General features: G+C 37.4%; 1 protein-coding gene and 1 long non-coding RNA gene across 2 annotated transcripts in view; one reads left to right on the plus strand and one right to left on the minus strand.

Annotated features, from left to right (window-relative positions):
- LOC139969380 (uncharacterized) overlaps positions 1–6,591 on the plus strand; it is a 28,395-nt gene extending 21,804 nt beyond the window's left edge. The window contains exon 4 of the long non-coding RNA XR_011793709.1: positions 92–6,591. This is a non-coding gene — a long non-coding RNA (uncharacterized lncRNA). The remainder of the gene's footprint in view (positions 1–91) is intronic.
- On the minus strand, positions 1,890–18,959 carry LOC139969379 (uncharacterized). The gene is made up of 4 exons (XM_071974275.1): positions 18,685–18,959; positions 11,408–13,348; positions 9,754–9,849; positions 1,890–8,008 (listed from the first exon to the last, which is right to left on the minus strand). The coding sequence occupies exons 2-3, from the start codon at positions 13,284–13,286 to the stop codon at positions 9,755–9,757; spliced, it is 1,974 nt and encodes a 657-aa protein (XP_071830376.1). The 5' UTR covers positions 13,287–13,348; positions 18,685–18,959; the 3' UTR covers positions 1,890–8,008; position 9,754.
- Between the last annotated feature and the right edge of the window lie 4,764 nt (positions 18,960–23,723).

Consider the following 23,723-nt stretch of genomic DNA (forward strand, 5'->3'; position numbering starts at 1 on the left):
TTCCAAACAGTTCAGGAATACATTGGGTATGTCCTGTAGGTCAGTTTGAATCACGCTGAGCTAAACAAAAGTAGTTTTCATCACATTTCAGAGCCAGAGACGAAAAAGCCCTCCCCGCTGACCCTTCTCTGGATGATGTTTCTGCAGGTAGGGCAAGCCAGACCAAGTGGACTGTTATCAGGGATACCAATAAAACCTGCAAGTATCGAAAATGCACCCAAATTGGTCACGCTTATCAAAATTGGTGACTGGAAATGTTGTTGCAGACGTCGACCTGGTTACTGCTTACACAGTATTGCTCATATGTGTATTTACACACTGCACCGTGCATACTGAAATCTCTGAAAATACATCTTTATGGACCTAAAATGATAATTGCATAGAATTCTGTTGTGGTTTATATTGTGACAACTATTAAAAGTATCATTTTGGTATTAATAAAACAAATCATCACTTCTGAGCGACCATACTATATGATTGGTACTATAAGTTCAAGTGGACTAAAAGTCACACATACTCATTATATTATTAAGTCTTAAGTGTACCTGGGTGAAAAGATAAAATGACAGTAGCGATAACTTCTGGAACTTCTGTTTTTCCATTTTCATTTGAAAAAGTACTGCAAATCCCTTTTGTTTAACTGTAATTATAGCAATTAATTTGTTTATTAAAATTAACAATAAGATGGTATTTTACAACTCAATGTTCCAATTGTCATTTAAGCCTCTGAAGAAGATCCTGCTAGGATCGAAACGTCAGGCCAACTAACTTTTACACATTCTCTTACACAGGCTCTCTAGTGGATAAGTGCTAACAGTTTTATTTTATTTTGATTATGCATTTATTTATGACGTCTGCCATGCATGGTCATTGCACTCTCTCATTATGCCTAATTCAAATTATGGTGAACAGATATTTTTGAACAATTCGTTCATTAAAATTAACAATAAGATGGTATTTTACAACTCAATGTTCCAAAAAGGAATTAAGGCAGGTGAAGCATCCGTTTGACAATGATAATCGTCCATTGTCAATACTGCGTTTCAGAGAGAAGTATAGATTAGATTATTGCCCATTTACTGTTTACCATGGAATTATTTTCTCTATCCCTAGAGCATGGAAGGATGGACTGGTGAAGGTTAACAAGGACATTGTTTATGATTATCCCCAGTTTATTCCATCTGTCTCTAGACACATTTATAATAGCCTTATTACTCGTGTTAATACTCCTCCTGCGGCTGTAGCCAAATGGAATCTATTTCAATATCACAGCCACCCAATGGGAGAATACATTTCAAGCCGTTTCGCTCTGTCAGAGATTCCAAGATGCAATATTTCCAATTTCGCTTCCTCCATCGCATTATTGGAACAAACCACTACCGTCATAAAATAGGGCAAATTGATAACCTGCGATGTCACATTTATGGTCGCTATGACGAAACCCTGTTACATCTGTTTTGGGATTGCCCTTTTATATCGAACTTCATTTTAGATGTGGAGTAAGCTATTTTTGGCGGTCAGTTTATATTTTCAAAGAACGACATATGCTTCGGGCAACATTTTCCTGTGAATCACCCATATAATTTCTTAATTTTTATCTGAAGTACTTCATCTGCAGTAAAAATATTACAAACGCGGAAATGAGATGTAGGGGTTGTTTATATAAGTTATAATTTGCTATTAAACTTGAGAAAGAACTCCAGCAAAGAGGCAAAGCTTTTATTTGTTACGAGCATTTAAAAGACTCAATTAGTAATTGCACTGTTCAGATAATTACAGCGCATCATTGTTTTTGTATGTACTTATCATTACTTGTAAAAGGTTTTAGACCTTATCGTACTCAAATATGGTCAAATTGGCACAAAAATGTTAACCAATAAACATACCAAGCGTGTTTCTCGGAAATCTATTGTTTTTTTTTTATCTCCAAGTAATGAAAAGTAAACAGTTTGGTAATATATTGTCATATAATTAAATTATTCAGTACAGTAAATATGAGATCGAGAGGCTTTTTTACTACTTAAGAATCTATATAATGTAAGAGAAACAAGTTAATGGTGGAAGAATGATCCTGAACACGGTCTATTTCCAAGTCAATCAATGAAATTTACCTAGCACCTTTTCTGGCTCAACGTATAAAATAACAAAAAATAACAAAAACGCATACAAAATAAAGAAAATATAGTTGGAATTATGCAACACATAAGGCACTTATACGACTTAAGGTTTACAAATTCTGGAAGGAATAGATAACTTTCGGCAGGCTTCTTAATATCACATAAAAATGACCTCAAGTATCCTCTAGAGTCTAGTTAATACTTGTTACAAGGTGAGCCTCACATCTTCAATTAACATATCTTTACCAAAATTAAACATAAAAGGTTGGGCTCAATTTTTGTTCCAATTAGATACGTAGTTTCCCCTCCCATTCATATTAGAAGAAAGGGTAAATGAGCTATCTTCTGTTTCTTTAAACCAGAGAGCTCAAGGCTCACCGATTCCTTGCTTCCTTTCTACATGAGCACACTTATAATGGGTCATTTTGTAGCTCATATGACGAATTATGTTCTGTTGCTCAGTAATATAAATCTACAGAGAAACTATGAATAATATCCAAGTTTTATTTCTGAAGTTATGTTAAGATAGGATTTTGACTTCCTTAATAACAATGTGCTCACTAAGTGGATGAACATGTTTTCACTAGGTTTTCAGACTCTGACCTATATAAAAAAGACAATATGGTTACCTTCAAAGTTCAGTTAAAAAGTTAACAAAAGATTTCAGACTTTGACACCTTGTTACTTCAAATGACATTTGACTTCTGCAAAAAGAATAGAAACAAGAAAGCCTACCGACTCAGTGATTCCTTGTCTTATAAGATCAAATATGGAATCACCTGATTGATAGAAAAGCTAAGGAAACTGTGTCATGAAGTCAAATATGAAAATGTCAGAAAGTTATTAGGTTCTCAAATATAAATATCTTTCTCAATTTCATAACATCAATATCAATCAAGGTCTGACAAATTAAGTGCATTCTGTACATCACGTCACATCACTTTCCCTATTGCTGACCATGACAATGCATAACTGGGCTCTTGTACTCATTACAGGTAAATTATATCTCAATATGACATCTGATCAACTGCCCACCTTATGTTATGTTTAAAATTTCCAAAGGTAACTTCTGCTAAACCCAACTGACCTCTACCCTCCACTTAAAAACAATAGGGTTTTTGTACTCATTATAAAGAAGCTATAGCCATACATCCTATACAGCAAGTTTTGACACCTGGTGACCTTAAATGAACCCTGGCCTACATCATATTGTTAACAAACTATTCAATACACTAGACTATCATCCCATGCATATATGAGCTCTTTTCATGTACTCATTCTCGAGATAAAGCACTTGATATATTCACACTTTGCCCTCTGCGGACTCCAAATGACCATTGACCACCACAAACAAGATCTTCAGATTTCCTTCCTTTGACCTCAATTTACCTTCAACTTTGAAAAACACTACAGATCATCTACTCACCAAGTTTGATCTTCCTGCAACTTCCACATCTTGACATACTGTGTAAACAATGATTTCAGACTTTGACCTTTGACCAATAATCCCAAACCAGTTTTACAACATACCAAACATGAAATATATCCCAGTTGTCCTTATGAAGTAACAGCATTTACAAGTGAGTGCCACACCATCACCATAGATTCCTTCTGCCTCTGCAAGGAATCAGCCAGACAGCTCAACTGTAGTGTGGTTTCGATGATGCTGCATGAATTATCTTCTATGAATGTGATACACTAGGCTGTCGGGTATAGCCAAGATGACCAACATACTTAAATCAAGGTAGTACAGCAAAGAAAATTGAAATATGACAAACATAATTCACATTGGCAGATGATGACCGACAATGAAACTTTTCTTGTATTCAGCATACAGATTGATCTCTACTAAAGACAACAGGCTTCTTACTCAATGTGGTACACCTCCATTTGGAACAAGCAGGCACCGGCTGATTTTTATCTCATGGTTCCCAAGATTGTGCGTCTGGTTTGCCTCTAAAACATCTAATGAGGTAACAATTAATTTTTGTAAAAGGCGCAGGCCATTTCCCCAACGTTACTATATCCAAACCTGAAGGTTTCATATGGCACTGAAGCTCGACAATTGTAGCCCCAAGATCATTTTGAACTAACAGCTAGGTAAGTCACATTTGAAGAAAAAACAACTACTAAACAATTGGATGTATGACATGACAGAAGACTTCACATTGAAGTTGAGACCAATCTGACAGCAGACATATGTTGTGTATAGTGCTATGACATGATTCAAGGTTCTATCATAATGGTTCACAAAATGGAGTCTGATAACACCTTATGAAGTTAATATTTCTCTTATAATATATCTGCATACATTAGTTCCCTGAAGATGCATTTATAATGATACAGGAATGGGGAACCTTGTCAAAACATACTATTTGAAGTCAAAGATAGAACTGCCCAATGATTTATAAGTGACTTCCCTGCTAGGATGAATAATGGAATATAGGTATAGGCTGAATATAAATATTTAAATACAACTATATGTTATATCTTACAATGATGAATACATTTTTATGAAATTACCCTTGTCCTAATGAATACACACCAACAACCACTATGGCAACATACACTATGGCTGCATCAAAGTACAATCAATTGAAACTATTACCCATACATTCTGATAAATTTATATTTCCAGATTAAAATGTTAACTTTAATAGAAAGACTAAAACATTTCACATACTTGCATGAATATTAAAATAAAAATGCAACTACATGTAATAATGTCAAATGTGAATTAAATCTTGCATATATTAAAGAAGGTTGTACTAGCCTAAAAGTGTCTACAATATCAAGAATGTTATAAACAAAACCTTTCTAAAAGTATTTTGTACAGAAAAAATGAAAGCAGGCCTTAGTACTAGAAGGTTACTGTAAAAATATCAAGGAATATTACATCTATTGTATGTTTGGTACTAATGTTTACACAGGTCCAAAAATCATGAAACCGGTATCGGAGAGCTGTTACCTGTCGGTTACCCGGATACCCGGAACAATTTGTTTACCCTCGTGTATCGCAATTTTCAGGAAATTACATATTGGATGCTATACTAAATTACACAGATTCTCCACTGACAATGTTTTCATGTTCAAATAGGTGTAAGATAAGGTATAAAACCTTCCTCAATAATTCTTTTTGCTTTTGTTTCTTTCATTAACTTAATAATATCTTCATATAATTAACATAAGTACTGACATCGCACTGCCGCCGCTTTTTATGTTTGCCCTCCACTTTTAGACCATATTAATATCCAATTTAGCTTATAAACAGTTTTAACTACGACTAACTATTATATGGGCTCAGGGTTCGCATTAGCCACGGGATTGCGCAATTCCCGGAATTTGAATGCATTTGGAATAAACTTTTAGTAAAAAGCCACTTGCGATTATTATTTTTTAGCTATTCAATCTATAATCCATTAATCACATCTTGTAAATTTCCTTGTCAGTCTTTCCTTCTATGATATTAACGAATGAAAAAATAATAATTGTGAGAATTCTAACAATTTCTTCCGCATGGTAACCTAACACCACACTAAGTCAATAGGGAAATCTGGCCTAACCATCTGTTTATTCGCTGAAATTGTGACACAGTTATAAGATATCCATGGAATACTTTCATTATTGGTTTTATATTCAACCACATGGTAGCCTAACACCACACTACCACAATGGGGAAACCTTGCCTAACCATTGGCTTAAAGACACAAAAACAAAACAAGAATGGAAAAATGCAGTTTTCTTCATGAATCTGACGTAATGTATAGTGATGGTGTACATGTTAACAAGGGTTTCACAATCTGACCTCTGATGACCCTTAACGACCTCCAGTCCTCCACCAAAAACAATAGGCTTCTTTAACTCAATGTGGTACTTCTGCACACTAAATTAGTGGTCGACCCAAGCTTCCAGTATTGAGATATCATGATTACAAGGGATTCACAATTTGACCCCTGGTGACCCCAAATGACCATTGCCCTACACCAAAACAGTATGCTTCTTACATTCAATGTGGTACTTCTACACACTGAATATGAAGTCTGCCCATAATTCCCTCCTTGAGATATCGTGTTTACAAGGTGTTCACAATTTGACCCCTGGTGACCCCAAATGATCTCTGACATCCATAAAAAACAGTAGGCTTTTTGTATTTAATGTGGTTCTTCTACAGACTAAGTATGGAGTTGATCTGAACTTCCCTTCGTGAGATATCATGTTTACAAGGTTTTCACAATTTGACCACTGGTGACCCCAAACGACCTTTGACCCCCACCAAAAACAATAGGCTTCTTGTACTCAATGTGGTACTTCTACACAGTACATAGGCAATTGGTCTGACATTTCCTTCTTGAGATATCCTGTTTACAAGCTGGATGTCACAATTGCACTCACACACACACGCCATCATGAATGCAAAGGTTACGATTATCATAGAAACCAAAAAATCACACTTGCGTAGGATTCGGGTAATAAATTAGGAACCGGGTAGTATCGCGTCGGTGGGTATCCGGGTAACCCGTGCAAACATTATTTGATACAAAAAAAAAAGGCTGGACATGCGCACCATTATAAAAACCAACAAAGGGGTGGGGGGGGGGCCTCATCTGCTATCTGCATCAAGTGAAAGGATGCAGTTGAAAAATGAGATACAGGTATAATTCATCCCTTAGAAATCAGAGAAATTGAATTTTGCAGAAAGAGTTAGGAATACGCCAAGTACAGATTGATCCCAATCTGTGCTGTGTATATCAAGTTAGAAATACTTTACCTGTAAGTGTGTACATCAATATATATACACACCCAGCTTTGCAGTGTTAATTAAGTTAGGAATATGCCAAACAAAGATTCATCCTAATCTGTGCTGTGTATATCACATACATAGCATAACTATCACCAAGTACCAATCCCTAATCACCATTTCAATGTCTGCAAATGAACTTATAATGGCAAAAGTTAGCAAATGGAAGCACATTAAATTGTCAGCCAGGAAGATCACTATATTAAACTTGACATCATATCATGTTGATGTTGAGGTAATAAACTATCATCATACATACTGTACTGTGGAAGACTCTACCCTGAAATGTGGCATTTAAACTTATTTTAGACTAGCGGGTAAGATACTGTTGGCTTCATTTAAAATAATTTAAAAACACAGCTAAACCACTATATTAGCAGCATGTGGCACCATCTTTAAGGACATGACAAGATATTAGAGAATTTGTAACTTCTAATTCAAGAATTTCCAAGAAACATCACTGAATTTGATGAATAACCTGAAGTTTAGCAATCAAAATGAGATGTGAATCCAAATTTATGAACAAACTAAAGAATCCAGCTCTCAACAGTTAATGTAATAATATTGAGCGACTTTGTGAATACCCTAATGGAAGCATATATTTTCTCCTGAGCAAGTTTTTAGACTTGAAATTCATACACACCCTGACAAATACTTGAGGACCTTAGTCAGAGATTACTATTTAAATAATGAAAGAACACAAATGTTCATACCCCTCTCCTATTCCCCATGCCTCCTACACGATGATAAGTAGGTCAAATATTCACCAGATTTGATGAAAACAATGAAAATTAGGAAGTAGTTTGTATAAGTTGGGTGCAGACATAAAGTTACCAGGTTTCAGAGTATAAGCCTAAGTGCTATTTATAACACTTCAGTCAAAATAAAGACAGCCGTGTACTGCACTTATAAAATCATTTGCTACATTTGAAAAATTAATTGATTCACATGGATGGTCTCATCATTTGGCTCGTCTCATTTCACCAAGAGTCACAGCAGCTGAAGCTTGATTGGAATCTTGAAGCCATAAATGGAGTTGCTGTAGAGTTGCATATGTTTGATTGTCGTACATGAGTTGAAATAAAACTTCAATCTGTGAAAATAAAGAAAAACATTCATCAAACTATAAAGAAATAAGAATAATTCCTTGCCACATTTTCCATAAGAACAACTCAATGCTTACAGGAGTTTTTAATTTTTGACCAGTGTTGACGGCAAGGTTCTTGCACATATGAAGTATGAAGGTTCATCCAATCTTTACTTTTGGAGTTATATTTACAAGATTTTTCGACTTTGACCTGTAATTGCATTTAATTTCCACATAAAACAACAAAGGCATTTGTGCTTACTTATAGTTGGATTTGCATACTACATATGTGGTTCATTAAAGCTTTTCTTTTGCAATGATTTTTGGAATGTTTTCACACTTTGGAGTTTGGAGTCTATCTATCTAGTTGGGGCGACATGATGACACGACACAAGCTTTCCACAATTCACGATCGTCAGCTGTTCTTATGAGCTAGTTGAAGTCCATCCCAGTCCAGTTTTTTATGTTGTCAATCCAAGTTTTAACCGGCCTGCCTCTCCTTTGTACCCCATCTGTCCCTCCTTGCAATTTAGTGTTTGCCAGGCTGTTATTCTGTCTAATTACATTCCCAAACCACTGAAGTTTCCTTCTTTTCACCACTGAAAGGAGGGGTTGCTGTTCCCCTATGAAACTCCCAATTATTGGCTATACTTGCTTGTTCATGGTGTGCGAAGTGTAATGGATCTGGAGAAGTTTTCCGGATACAGTTCATTTCAAAGCCATTTATTCGCTTTTCAATCTCCGCATTTAAAGTCCACGTTTTGCACGGACCTTGGAGTCTACTAACTTCAAATTACATTTAACCTCCACAAAAAAATGATAGGATCCTTGAACTAAGCTGTATCTATTCAAAATATGAAGTTCATCCAAGATTTTGGAGCTGGAGCACTTGTTTACAAAATTTTGAGGCTTTCACCTCCATTGATATAAACAATGGTGTTCTTGTACTCAGTAATGTAGAAGTTCACACACACAAGTTTTCTTTCTGTCAATCTCTGCTGACCTTTCAACCTCCACCAATTTCACCAGGGTTCTTGTACTCACAAGGGAGATCTACTATTATAAGCATTCTTTAGATAAATTTAGCAAGATAATTTACCACTGTCATCTGAACATAGTGCTACCAGTTTATAAAATAGCTAAACTATTGATGTAACAATGTACACTACATAAGCATGTTGCAATAGTTTGATACATCACACCTTCAGGCACAATACTCATTAGTTGATCAATGTACAATCTATAAACAAGCAATACATCAACAACTTGTAAACGAACATGTTAAATCAAGAACAGCATAGACCCCTTGCTACCAAAATGTTACTGAATGAATGGGGAGGGGGGGGGTTAAATCTCCCCTCACCAATAGTATCTAGACTATGGAAGTATCCTGGAAGCCTCTGCTTTGATATTTGTATTCAGATTTAATATAACTGACACAGTAATAACAAGAGCTGGATTCATAATTTGGATAGTTTGGTTATGTTGTCAGGGGCAACCAATCTACAGTATAGAGCAGCAGGAGCATGTGAAGTATCATGGTCTTTATGAACCTTTGCTTGTGCTTGTTAAACTTTGTCCTTAGCCAAAGACAATAGGCGTCAATAAACTCAGTTGGAGGAATCCTGTCCTTCCCTGTTTACACGCTTGATGTCAGACCTACTAATACAAATACACACGCAAGGTTGAACCCACAGGTTCACTGCTCTCTGTACGTAACCAATCAACAGGAGGTGTAAAATGTCCCTTACTTCACAGAAATATTCCTTCTGGATTCTCGGAGGATGGTGTAGCCACAGCCAATTGCCTTGGACTGCCCTTCAAAATGCGATGCAGGTTAGGGGATGCTGCAAACATGAAGAAAGAAAATTACCCTCTGATCACATCAAACTAAGGTACAGTATCACATGAAATAGAAAAGCACTTATAATAGGTGGCATCTTGGACATATTAAAGGTGTCCAAATCCTCAGATTAAATCAAAATGTTTCTTGATGTTTCTAGTGAATCTTCTCTTAAAGCAATGTTCATTTAGGTAAAATCACTTTATCTTTCTCATGGACCTTGTCTTAAAGCAATGTTCATGTGCTACCATCACTTGATGTTACTAGTGGACCTTATCTTAAAGTGATGTTCATTTAGGTAACATCACTTGATCTTACTCATGGACATTGTCTTAAAGCAATACTCATGTGCTACCATCACTTGATGTTACTAGTGGACCTTATCTTAAAGTGATGTTCATTTAGGTAACATCACTTTATCTTACTCATGGACCTTGTCTTAAAGCAATACTCATGTGGTACCATGACTTGATGTTACTAGTGGACCTTATCTTAAAGTGATGTTCATTTAGGTAACATCACTTGATCTTACTCATGGACATTGTCTTAAAGCAATACTCATGTGCTACCATCACTTGATGTTACTAGTGGACCTTATCTTAAAGTGATGTTCATTTAGGTAACATCACTTTATCTTACTCATGGACCTTGTCTTAAAGCAATACTCATGTGGTACCATGACTTGATGTTACTAGTGGACCTTATCTTAAAGTGATGTTCATTTAGGTAACATCACTTTATCTTACTCATGGACCTTGTCTTAAAGCAATACTCACGTGGTACTGTACCATGACATGATGTTACTAGTGGTACCATCACTTAATGTCACTAGTCGACCTTCCCTTAAAGCAATGTTTATATGGTAACATCACTTGTTCATACTAGTGTAAGTTATCTTAAAGGGTCATTTCATGTCAAATTAACCAGTGGTCCCCAGGTGATCCTCTCAGATTTTTACTTTTTGTATGTGTTCATCTGGGACACATTAAATCATTCTGATGAAATTTCATATAAATCTGAGAGGGTCGCCTGGTTACTTTCAGAAAATTGGTTGACTTGAGGTGGAATGACCATAAAGCAATGTTCATGTGGTACTGTTACTTGATGTTACTAGTAAACCTAATCTTACAGAGATGTTTATTGGTACCATCACTTGATGTCAATGGTTGACCTTAACATAAAGCGATGTTCATGCGGTACCACCTTGGTGGTTAACGGAGGATTAATTCCAAGTAAGATGAATCATACGGAAGTGTGTCAAATTTGCAGATACAGTATTAAATAGCTTCCTCCATATGAATAATCTTGTAATCTAACTTTTAAATTCTACATTAATAGGACAGAACCTTGCTCCATTGTATTTAGCAAACAAATGTTGATTTGGATGTGAGTTAGCATAATTTGATGGTGCTCTCACACATCAGGTCCTGTTGCAGCCCAGTTAACAGTTAGTAGCATGCTCATAAGGTATGATGAATGTCTGATTTAACAATGTTGCATTCACAAGGATATACCTTAATATATCATGTCTACTACAAACAATTCCTTGAATTCATACTTACACCCTTTTTCTCTTCCATTATCAATCTCAGTATTATTTTCTGGAATAATGATGTGCAATCCTTTGGGCTTTTCTTTTCCAAAGTCCTCCTCTACTAGTCTTAATTCTTTCTGCTTCTCCTGAAAGTCTTGATCCAACCCATTTAACTTTTCATTCACTTTCTCCAGATTGGCTGTGATAACTGAATACTCATGCTTCAATTCCTTTAACTCTTCCTTAACAGCCTTCACTTCCTCTGACTGATCTCTGTCTAATTTTACCATTTTTTCTTCCCTTTTGACAATCTTGGTCAATTGAATAATCTCTGCTTGTTTCTGGGAGATCTGCCTGTTACAATCAGCTACCTTATCTTTCAAGACATCAACACTTGCTTCCAACTTCTTATGCATTTGCCGCTCCAGATCCAGTTCATTATCCCAGAAATCTTTTTCATTAAGCAAGGCTTGATTTCTTTGAATAGATTGTTCTATCTTTGATATTTCTTCTTGAATCTTGTCAATGGCTGGGTCATTCTCAAACTTAAGAAGACCTTGGATAGCTACATCTAGTCCTGTCAGTTGTGACTGCTGGTGATTGAGTTTGCACTCTTGAGCTTTCACCAGGTCTGCCAATTTACCTTTCTCTTCTTCTTCCTCTATAGCTTTCTTTCTCTCCTCCTCCTCTTGTCTCTTTGCTTCTTTTGCTTTATCCTCTTGCTGTTTTCTCTTCTCCATTTCTTTCTTATTCTTCCTTTCTTTTTGTAACTGATCTTGTTTCAGTTTTTCCTTTTGTTCTGCTAGCTTCTTTGACTGGACTCTTTCTGCTTCCTTTGTCTTCTCATCAAGTTCTTTTTTCCTTCTCTTAACCAATTCTGTTTGTTTCTTTTCTTCAAGTTCTTTCTCCAAACTTGTTCCCTGCTTTTCTTGGTTGTGTTTTCTATCATTGTCTTTTGTACCTTCCTTTCTCCTATTGTCATCTTGTACTGTCTGTTGCTCCTGGTGTTTCTTCATGTCTGTACTCTTTAATTGTTCATCTTCTTGTTGTCCTACTATCTTTAATGGTCTCTGTCCACCTGTTTCTTCTCTTCTGTTCTTGTTGCCTAGGTCTTGCCTCATTTCTTTGTGTTCCCTGGTTCGTTTTACCCTCATTGCATTCTCCACCTGTTCTTGTTGCTGTCTTTGTACTTCCAAGGCCCTCATTCTCTCTTGGTTTAGTCTCTCACCTTCAGCAGATGACTTACCTTCCTTATCTTGCAATGTAGAGTGGTCCTTATGATCTGGTTGATCTTGGGACTTGGGCTGGTAGCTGTCATTAGAATAAGCAGGAAGCTGACTTTTAACAATTATATCTGGTTGATGATATATTTGCTTCGATTGTGACTGTTGAAAGACCTCTTCCTGAACAAGTAATGGTGAGGAGACCAAGACACGTTTCCTTGGTACAGGTACAGGTTTCACCGGTTCTGCTTCAGATGTTTCCAATGAAGGTTTAGGTTTGGGTTTAGGTTTAACAATTGGTGGCCCTTGACTCTTCTTTTTAAAACTAGAATCAGATGTGATTCCAGATGAAAGACTGACAGGTGATGAAACTTCAACCTGCCTTGTTCGAACAGGACTTGACTGAGTGCTTGATGGTGGTCTACTATTGGTGGGTGACAAAACCTTTTTTCTCAAGATGAAGCAGTTGTGAGAGTTTTGCCCCCAATTCTGAGACAAGTCCAAAGGATGTTCCTTTGGATGGAGGCACCGTTCTCCCGTTGGACTTTTCTCAATGAGATTGAAACAACCAACCAATCCATAAGATTGTGCAAGTGCTATTGCTATATCTCTAGAAGTTGTAGTGGTATCTAAACCACTAATGGTATTTTCAACACCATTAACCCAAACTTGCAAGTCCCCCATGATAACAAATATCAACTCAAGTAGCAGATCACTTTACACCACATCCAGGATGTCAATATCATCTGGCAAAAAAAAAGAGAGGCAATTGAATGCAGTAACTACATATTATATCAAATTCATCAAGACAGTAAGATGGCATGATTCAATATAAAGCCATTTTGATTTTATTTATAAATGTTTTGGTTTTCATTCATGCTTGTCAGTTAAATACAGTACAGATGTAATGTCTGTGTGTCTCTTTCAACATTTCCAAAGCAGAGAGAACTGTTTGCAGGACATATTCCACAAACACTAAGTCATTATTTACTTGCCTTGCATGATAGTGCAGCAACATTTTTCATTGTGTAGAACATTGTTTTTGATATTGTGTATTGAGGTCAAACAATTTGCCTGCTCATGCATCCCATTATTGTTTGGTATACAAATACAGTAGTGATGTTTTTGTTGGAAGTTTTATTTTTTTAGCATAGCTAGAATAATTGAGTGCCCTTTAATGCCACTGTCAGAACAGTTTACTGTACCTCCCTCAGGGATTTTAATAGGCTCTCACGGTAGATGGCAGGAAAATTTGAGCCGTGCAAGTGACATTTCCAAGCTTGAATCTTTTACTAGGCTTGGTGAGTTAATTACATAACACACAGGCTAACATTCCTGACTAATGACCGTGAAAGTCGAAGAAGTGGGTAGTGGCCAAAAATGGAAGGCATTCTTACTAAAGGGCGGGCGGATATTCAAACGGAGTAAGAACACAAGGCCAGCACCAGACCTGACAAGTATCGTTACAGCCTTCAGGAACGCCAAGGAGACCCGAAGGCACTGTACTAAAGGAGTGTAGCTCCTTAGACTAACAAGAAAAACGAGAACCCTAAGGTTTCGAAGCAATGATGGGGCCTTGAACAAGGAACAAAACACAGGCTTAAAGGGGGCTGTCGGCAAATCACCAGGACCCAACTAAAGCCTGACAGAAAAAAAGAGAACCCTGAGGTCTCGAAGTAAGAATAAAAGATCTTTAAGAACATGTTATGTACAGAATGTCTAAACAACTTATACCCCAAAGACAGAGCTTCTGCCAAGGAAGCATTGGAGGAAAGGAAGGAGTCCAATGACAACTCACAATCCTTCTCTTGTAAAAGAACGAGGGATTACCAAATGTGAAGTCAAACTCCAGAGACTGGACATGACTAGCCCCATGGTCTAAGAAAAAGCTCCAGCCTAAGCTCTCAGGCCAACAAGTACTGTAGCTTAACACACAAAAAGTGATATATAGCCCAAAGCAAGGCTACACTAACATTGATCCAACGCTCAAATATTTGGTAAAACAATCATAAAGATACAGAGAACTGCTAATAAAGCAAAAAGCCTGTATTGAAAAGATCCTGCAAAGGCAAAAGCTCATAGAGCATAACTTAAGCACTGCACCCCCACATAGCACCTATGTACTACTGTACCTCTTCCTTCCAAATCAACCATCCAAGAAAGGTTACAACTGTTTTTCTAGTGTTTTTAAATCTATTGGCATATTGTTGGTTTAAAAGTTTATGGTGAAGTTTCTGAGGGCAGCTGGGACCTGTAATCCAGATAACATCACCTGCATCAAGCACTGATCATAAATATCATGATAAATTTTGAAGATTTTTGGTCATGATTTTTTCAGTAGATTTCCTGTCATGCCTGTCTTTTCTTTGTACAGGTATCAGTTGACAGTTGTGCAATCTTAGTTGTCTTTAGTGAAATACAGTACTTAATATGTAGTAATCTTTTCTGTTATTAACAGTTGTTCATTTCACCCATGAAAGATACAGTACTGCCAGACACATTGTTACTTACTACAAATATCCTAAAATTGCTTGTACAAAATCCCTTGTGGTCATCCACCATTAGGTGTTTACAGTATAGAATTTAATTTAAACCTTGTTTCCATATCCAGAAAGAACAGTCTTCCTTTGTGAAAAATAGACACATTTTACCAACTTTGAGCTAGCAAATCCCTTTAAATAGTTATCCAGATCTATACATGACATTGCTTATTAACTGTGAAATATTTGGGGGAAATGGCCAAGTATTGCACCATTTGAGTTAACCTGATGACCCCTTGAAATTCAGAGGGAGAAAGCCTTAAATATCAGGTTTAAGTGTGTGTATGTTTCAAGTAAGAGATTAACTCTGAAGCAGATTTCATTACCTGGATGCCAAGTTTGTTTTGTTGAAGACCTATAGAGCCCTCTTCACATAACCAAACTGAACTGAGTTTTACCAAACTATGGTCACCAAAAGAAAATCATATCTTTGGAGAATTCACAGGTTAATTGTAGCTTTAATTTTGGAGTTATCATGTTTAAAAGATTTTCAGCCTGTTGACCTCATGCAACGTTTGACCTCTAGCAATTTCAATAGGATTCTTGCGCGAAAAACAATACACTTCTTGTACTCAATAAGACAGATCCACATACTGTACCAAGTACTGTATGAAGTTAAACCACCATTAACTTTGTGAGTTATATACCGTGTTTACAAGCAAGTGTCATGCATGCAGGCAAGCACACACATCACTATCGCTTTGATTCCTTTGGCATAGACTCCTTACATGCAACTGAACATGGAGAACAATGACCATTACAAATGTTTTAATAACCACTTCGAACAGGTAGAAATTTTACAGTTGTATCACTAATATCAATCATGTCACTTCTCTGACTTAGAACATCAAGTGGTCTCCATTGCTTTTGTACTATAGACTGTCAAACTCTTTTCACTGATGAAGGTGTTGCTCAATAGCAGATGTGATTGTTTTTAGACTGAGATTGCCCTTCAAGCATTGGTTTACCCAAGAATTAATTGGTAACCATATCCCCACTGCAATGCTTACATTCTGGTAGTAAATATGTTTGAACAAGACCATACATAGTACTTTTGGTTCTATAATTTAGCATTGTTTGTTTAAACTGCACATGTTGTGCATGAGGTTGGCTTGCTATGCCATGGTTTTACAGTATATGTCAGTCTGGCCATGTAACATATGATGTGTCCCCTTTTGTTGTGAAGTAACATCAAATTTTTCAGTCAGCTAAGCTTGACCTAAGTTTGAATGTTCACACTAAAATAGATTTTGCTTTATGCAAGCAAAGCTTAGCAGTCAGAATACATTTGCAAGTTTTACAATAGAGTCACACACCCAATATATACAAAGTATAAACATTGTCACTGTGTTCTGAGTAGTCTAATTGTGAAACTATGGTATACCATACAGTTGATGTGTAGGTTTAGATTTTACACTAACATAGTATTGTTACTAGTACTGTAGGATATTGAAATTTGTGTTCGCAGCACGCAACGTCTTAAACTTGTTTGCGTCCTCTCCAAAAAACTTGCGACCCTGCAGTCCTCCATGAATCGTGCACTTTAATAAATACCTCTACAAGAACAAACAATACTTACAGTAGTTATAATGACCCCTGACAACATATTTGCTTGTGCACAAAGTTCTGTAGGCTACAGTACAGTATATTGATAGGCCTATAATATACAACAACAAAATTGCTGTCAATTTCAAAACGGTCAAGTTTACCATAGACTAGTACCAAATACTGTATGGTCTAGACATGTATTGCACACTACTGAACAGTATACAACTCCCTTACATAACTTCTGCAAAATGTTATCGGCTATGCACATGCTGTAAATGTCGGGAATCAATGTTAAGTCAAACAAATGCCTAGAGAGAAATTGCAATCTGAATAAAAATACTGCACATTTACCAGACTTAATTGCGCCTCTTAAATGATGTACTGTAAAACTATTATTTACAGATATCAACGACACAAGAACATACCCCTTAACAGCCTGGTACTTGCTCACAACTTTTATGAACCCTTTCCTAAGTTACAATTAACAGTTACCCAACTCCATTATGGAGATTTTCATGCTAACAATATTAGACAATGCTGCTTTACCAAATTCTCGTGATTTGATTGGCTAATAGTCCCTACCGATTGTCTGGCAACATTCTTGCATTCTTGAACGAAGTACTGTAAGTTGTTTAACAACAATTACTTATAATGTTACTTTCACCTGTGTAGAGATAACAAAGTTTGTGGTTTAGGCTATCATATATGTGCACTCAAATATAATAACGTTAGGCCTTAAGTTGTTGTCTTGTATTGTTTTAGTTACATTTTGACAACAATCACTGGTGGTTCAAAGATGCACTTGAATTGTTTCTGAGACTATCACATAATATTTTTAATCATTGTTTTGATCAGAAAATGTTATGAGTTAAGACAATCTATGAATTTTGTGGGAAGCTTACAGTACATCTCTGGTCCTGAAAATGATATTTCATCTCACAAATGTTTCTTCTCTCTGCATTAAGAGTTGCTAATTTTAAATGTGCATTCATACCCCAGTAGTTTCTGTTGCAAATTGTTTTGCGGTCTACTGTAATTGACCATATGCTTCAGTAAATTTTATTTTGGTGCAACATTCGTGTGTAAACTTCTCTACTTTTGAAAATTGACTTTATGATTTTTTAATCGACATTGCGTAAAAAGCTATTCACATAGGCCTGTAATTTTCGTACAGATGATTGTTTGCAAAGTGCACAGGATACATGTTGGATCAGGTTTTGGTGATTTGCGCATGTGTAGTTGAAAATGAAGTTCGAACAGGCATATACTGTACATGTACATGCAGAGTAGTACAGTGATTTGTGTGGAATTTAGCAAGAGATATGCACACTGTAGCTACAGTGATTTTTGAAGTTGGTTGTTGGAAGCGCTGCAAGGTCAAAGCATGGAGCTACTGTACTACGGAGTTGGCCTGTAGGGAAGTTCAAGGGAGGAATGAAGGAGGGCGCTGGGGATTGAAAATTGTTTGAAACCGAAGGGTGGGCGAAAGGAGGGTGGGTCGGGCCGCCCCTGTCAAACAGGGAAGCTAAGGCACTGAGCCATCTGCCCTATACATTGTGTATAACCTTCACAAAGTATAGGCAGTGATACTACACTTCCCAAGTAACAGTAGGTAATACAATGAACGCAACTGGTGTTCGATAGGGACGCAAGCTTTTTTATATGGGACGCAAACTTTTGGTGGGCTTGCGTCCCTGGGAAGCAAACTTTATTTCACTAATAACATTACTGTAGTTGGCATATCCCTTTGTACTGTTAGACCAGTGTCACAGATCCAACAAAACATATCACTTTATAATATGTGTTGCAAGTGGCTTAACGTCACAACTTACAACAAATCAGGCAGATGTAGTACTAGTTTTAACTTAGGCTAGTCTATATGATAACGTGAATCAACTTTAGGCTTATAACGTTAGGCTAGCCCGGTGTAATACTTTTTAAGTCTAGGCCTATGTCTATGCTACACTTTGTGTACGAATAATGTCTCAATTTACCATAAAGTTCGATTGTGGAGATGTCATTTATACTGCCGATCACGTCTACCATAACTCTAACACTAACAGATTGACCAGTGCCATGATCAACTGTCTGATATCTTCCGCATTCCGTTGGCAGTATAAAATGTTGCCCACTATTGTGTAGCACCAATGAATAAAGTCGGCTTCTCATACCAGTGTTATATATATTATAGGTACCCTGAGCTCTCTCTAGCTACACATACATACAACCTTTACCGCTTACACCCACGTCCCGGAAGTGTCATGCAAACTGTGCTATGCAGTGCAGAATATACCAGCGCCATGTATCAGAATAATCGAGGGCGCTTTACTTTTAAAGAATTCCTTCGCTGAGTTGGATACGCCAAACCTATGGCGTGCCATCAGTGTAAAATCGTAGGGAATCGACTTAAACCGATTTAAATCAACATATACCAATTTCCTTCGAATTATACCAGTTTCCAGCAGCATAAATTGACTTCTACCGATTTAAATATACATTTACCAGTTTAATTCTACATGCCATTTATTTAAATCGACAAATACCAGTTTAATTCGACATATCATCGATTTAAATCGACATATACCAATTTAAATCGATGATAAGAAAAATAAATCGGTATATGTCAATTTAAATCGACATATAGGCCTATTAGTTTAAATCGATGATATGTCGAATTAAATCGGTATATGTCAATTTAAATCGACATACACCAATTTAATTCGACTTACACCAGTTTAAATCGACATATACCGATTTAAATCGATGATATGTAAAATAAATCGGTATATGTCAATTTAAATCGACATCTACCTGTATTAATCGATGATATGTCGATTTAAATCGATTGAAGTCAATATCCTTGGACTTATACCAGTTTCTAGCAACTCAAATTGACATATACATATTTAAATCGACATATCATTTAAATCGACCAATCGACCAATTTAAATCGATGATATGTAAACTTAATCGGTAGGCTATAGCCTATGTCGATTTAAATCGACATCTACCAGTTGAAATCGATGATATGTCGAATAAAATCAATAGAAGACGATTTCTGTGGAATTATACCAGTTTCTAGCAACTTAAATTGACACCTACCAATTTAATTCACGTTTCATAGATTTAGACTGGTAGATGTCGATTTAAATTGACATATACCGATTTATTTTACTTATCATCGATTTAAATTGGTATATTTCGATTTAAATTGACATATACCGATTTAATTCGACATATCATCGATTTAAACTAATATATGTCGATTTAAATTGACATATACCAATTTATTTTACTTTTCATCGATTTAAATTGGTATATGTCAATTTAAATAGATGATATGTCGAATTAAACTGCTATGTGATGATTTAAATCGACGATATGTAGAATTAAACTGGTATATGTAAATTTAAATAGGTAAAAGTCAATTTAAGCTGCTTGAAACTAGTATAAGTCGAAGGAAATTGTTATATGTCGATTTAAATCGGTATATGTCGATTCCCCACGATTTGAGACTGATGGCCCGCCATACAAACCTAAGCTAAAGCACCTTTTGAATATATGTACGTTAATAAATACGATTTTACGGAAGCTAAAAAGTGCGGTCAACATAAGAAAAACTTTGCCCCATCAGGTGACAGTTTTCAGGAAAATTCCTGACAGGAACTCAGTCTAATCATCCTAACTGACGTTATTTGATACTTTCTCATGTTATTTTTATCATCCTGAATTTGTATCCTAAAATTGAAGAAAAACATAGTGTAGATGTGATTGATCGGTACCGAACATTCGATTGAACAGTACCGAACATTCGATTGAACAGTGCCGCCCATTCGATTGATCAGTACCGCACATTCGTTTGATCTGTACCGCACATTCGATTGATCGGTACCGCACATTCGATTGAACGGTACCGCAAATTCTATTTATCGATACAACACATTCGATTTATCGGTACAGCACATTCGATTGATAGGTACCGCACATTCGATTGATAGGTACCGCACATTCGATTGATCAGTACCGAACATTCGATTCATCGGTACCGCACATTCGATTTATCAGTACCGCACATTTGATTGATCAGTACCGAACATTCAATTTATCGACACCGCATATTCGATTGATCAGTACCGCACATTCGTTTGATCTGTACCGCACATTCGATTGATCGGTACCGCACATTCGATTGAACGGTACCACACATTCTATTTATCGATACAACACATTCGATTCATCGGTACCGCACATTCGATGTATCAGTACCGCACATTTGATTGATCAGTACCGAACATTCAATTTATCGACACCGCATATTCGATTGATCGGTACCGCACTATCGATTTATAGGTACCGCACTTTCAATTTATCGGTACAGCACGTTCGATTGATCAGTACCGAACATTCGATTTATCGGTATCGCACATTCGATTAATCGGTAGACCACATTAGATTTATCGGTACCGCTCATTCGATTGATCTGTACCGCACATTCGATTAATAGGTACCGCACATTCGATTTATCGACACCACACTCTCGATTGATCGGTATCGAACTTTCTATTTATCGCATGGGCGTCAATCCAGGGGGGCGGGGGGACACGTCCCCCCCCCCCACATTTCGATGGGTGGTGGAAACAATACCAAATGTCCCCCACACATTTGGAAAAAGAGTAATGATGTGGCTATTTGGTTAAGACTTACGGTACACATCTCAGGATTCATATCATCGAATATTAATCAACTTGTTGCTTAATGGAGAATTCCACCCAGATCTCGTGAGTTGGTACCCTGAGCTCTCCGACAATCTTAAGCTTAGTCTGCCTTTCTTTCGAGGCCAGTTCCAGTCGTCGTCGGTTGAAGGGTTTAGACAAATATTCAAGTTGATGAATCCAGCGGTACGGGCTATGTTTGGTGAAGTCGAAGCTCTCTTGTGGTCCTCCTCGTCTCCTCCGCCAGTTCGACGGAAGCCGAGAGATACTTTAGTGTTTTGGGGCGTTTGAAAACATGGCTACGGAGCACCATGACTCAACATAGGCTGAACCATGTGATGGTGTGCCATATTCACCGCGAACGTCTAGCCCAGTTGAAGCCTGAGGAGTTAGCAGAGAAGTTCGTTGGTTCCTCGGATTACGGACGCCGCATCTTCGGGCGATTCCAGTAGAAAAATAGTGCGCTCCGTCATTATCATAAGAGACAGCACATCATAGCTAGAGCCAAAGCTTGTACATAGTTGTTGTTTAGTTGTAGATGGTGTTTCAAAGACGGTTCCCTTTCTCTAATATTGGGTAAATGAATAAGGGAGCATATTCCGTGGCAGCGCATCCCATCTTATCTTGTTGTTTAGTGATACCGGGTACACGCAGGGACGTCGATAGAGGGGGGTGTGAGGTGTGGGGTGTCTCACCCCAAACTTAGTAAAACTGACGATAGTTGGAAAATTGGAGTGCGACAGTCGGAATTTCCAACTGTCGCACTCTAGTTTATCTAGGCCTATTCATTTATTCCTGCGATTGTGCATGACCTAAAAATTGAACAATTTCGGTCAAAATTTACCTTGAATCTGTCATATTTACCACGTATTCCTTGCCACTTTGAGAAATTGTATCTCGCGATTATTATACTCCACCGTACAAAGCTTCGTATGATTTTAAATACTCCAATCAAAAAATGCCTAGTAGAACTACCGCCATAGGCGTAGGAGCCCAATTGATTTGGGGGGAAGGGGTTGTAACGACTTGCCCGAAAGATATAACCAAAATTTTTCGCGCGCTAAGCGCGTTCCACATGTCTATGTGCATATCATATAGACATGCATCGATTTTTAAATCGCATACAATGAACATACAATCATGTCCGTCTTATTACCCTTCCATATTGGTTAGAGTTATTTGGAAGTCGTTACAATATTAATGATAATAATAATATAAGTTTAACTACTGAAAAAACACATTGCAAATTATCTTTCTTTCAGTAAGTGCCTGAAAAATTATCAGCATTTTGCCCGAAATTTCACAAAAATATTTGGTTAGGGTTGGTGGGGGGGGGGCTAATAAATTTGTGAAATGAGTGCCAGTGGGTACAAATGTATCGAAAAATAGTTCGGAACAAAAGTGCAGTCGCGAAAGATTGGGTGTCTGACACTGACCGTATCGTAGACGAGTAGCGCGAGGGTGGGGGGTACAAAGCAGCAGTCGGCATTTTCTGGCTTCAAAACCCATCCAGTTGGATTTTCAGCCACTACACGCCCCCCCCCCCCTCCCCCGCCCCCTCTCCATCATCAGGCCTTAGCTACGTTGCTGGGTACACGGTGGTTACATAATACGCTCCGACCAGAATTCACCCTATAACCAGATGCAGATCCACCTAGCAACCGAGGTAACTTGCGTGAGTACTCCAACGAACAACCACTGATATGTTTGGATGCCTTCATCACTTTAGCCACCACTCACATGGGTCCTATTCTAAGTCTGACGATACATGCGCATGTGTGAGGTCCTGAAAACATATAAAAGTGGTTTGTCTTGCCATCCTTGTTTCAAATTTCATAGAAATGTATTCTCTTAGACCTAGCAAAACATTTAAACTGACACAGTCCCATTGGGAGTGTGTCACGGGTGGTATTAAAAGTCATTGGTGGTCTAACATGCTGGCGTAGGACGACTTTTGGCCAAATTTGCGCTAAGCTCACTATACGAACTCGGATCTGGGCTGTGCCTAACTAGTTAGTTATTTAAATTATTAATAATGGCGTATGAGGAAATGCACCAATTTTGTGGTATGGCTCCCAGGACGGCAAGTCGAGAAACTCACATGCAGTCGCGGCGGATAGCTTCCTTCGCCTATATGTCCGGGACATTTGGGACATCGTTCCTACAGGCCAGGGGTGGGCAACTACGGCCCGCAGGCCAGTGATTTTTTACATCATCACAAAAAATGAACTAGCTGCCTAGAATTTATCTGCGCTTATGATGTTGTCAGGTAGGTCTATTATCACCATTAATTAGCAACTGGACTGCATTGACATTATGTT

This window comes from Apostichopus japonicus, chromosome 7 (genome assembly GCF_037975245.1).
Source record: "Apostichopus japonicus isolate 1M-3 chromosome 7, ASM3797524v1, whole genome shotgun sequence".
Taxonomy (NCBI): Eukaryota; Metazoa; Echinodermata; class Holothuroidea; order Aspidochirotida; family Stichopodidae; genus Apostichopus; species Apostichopus japonicus.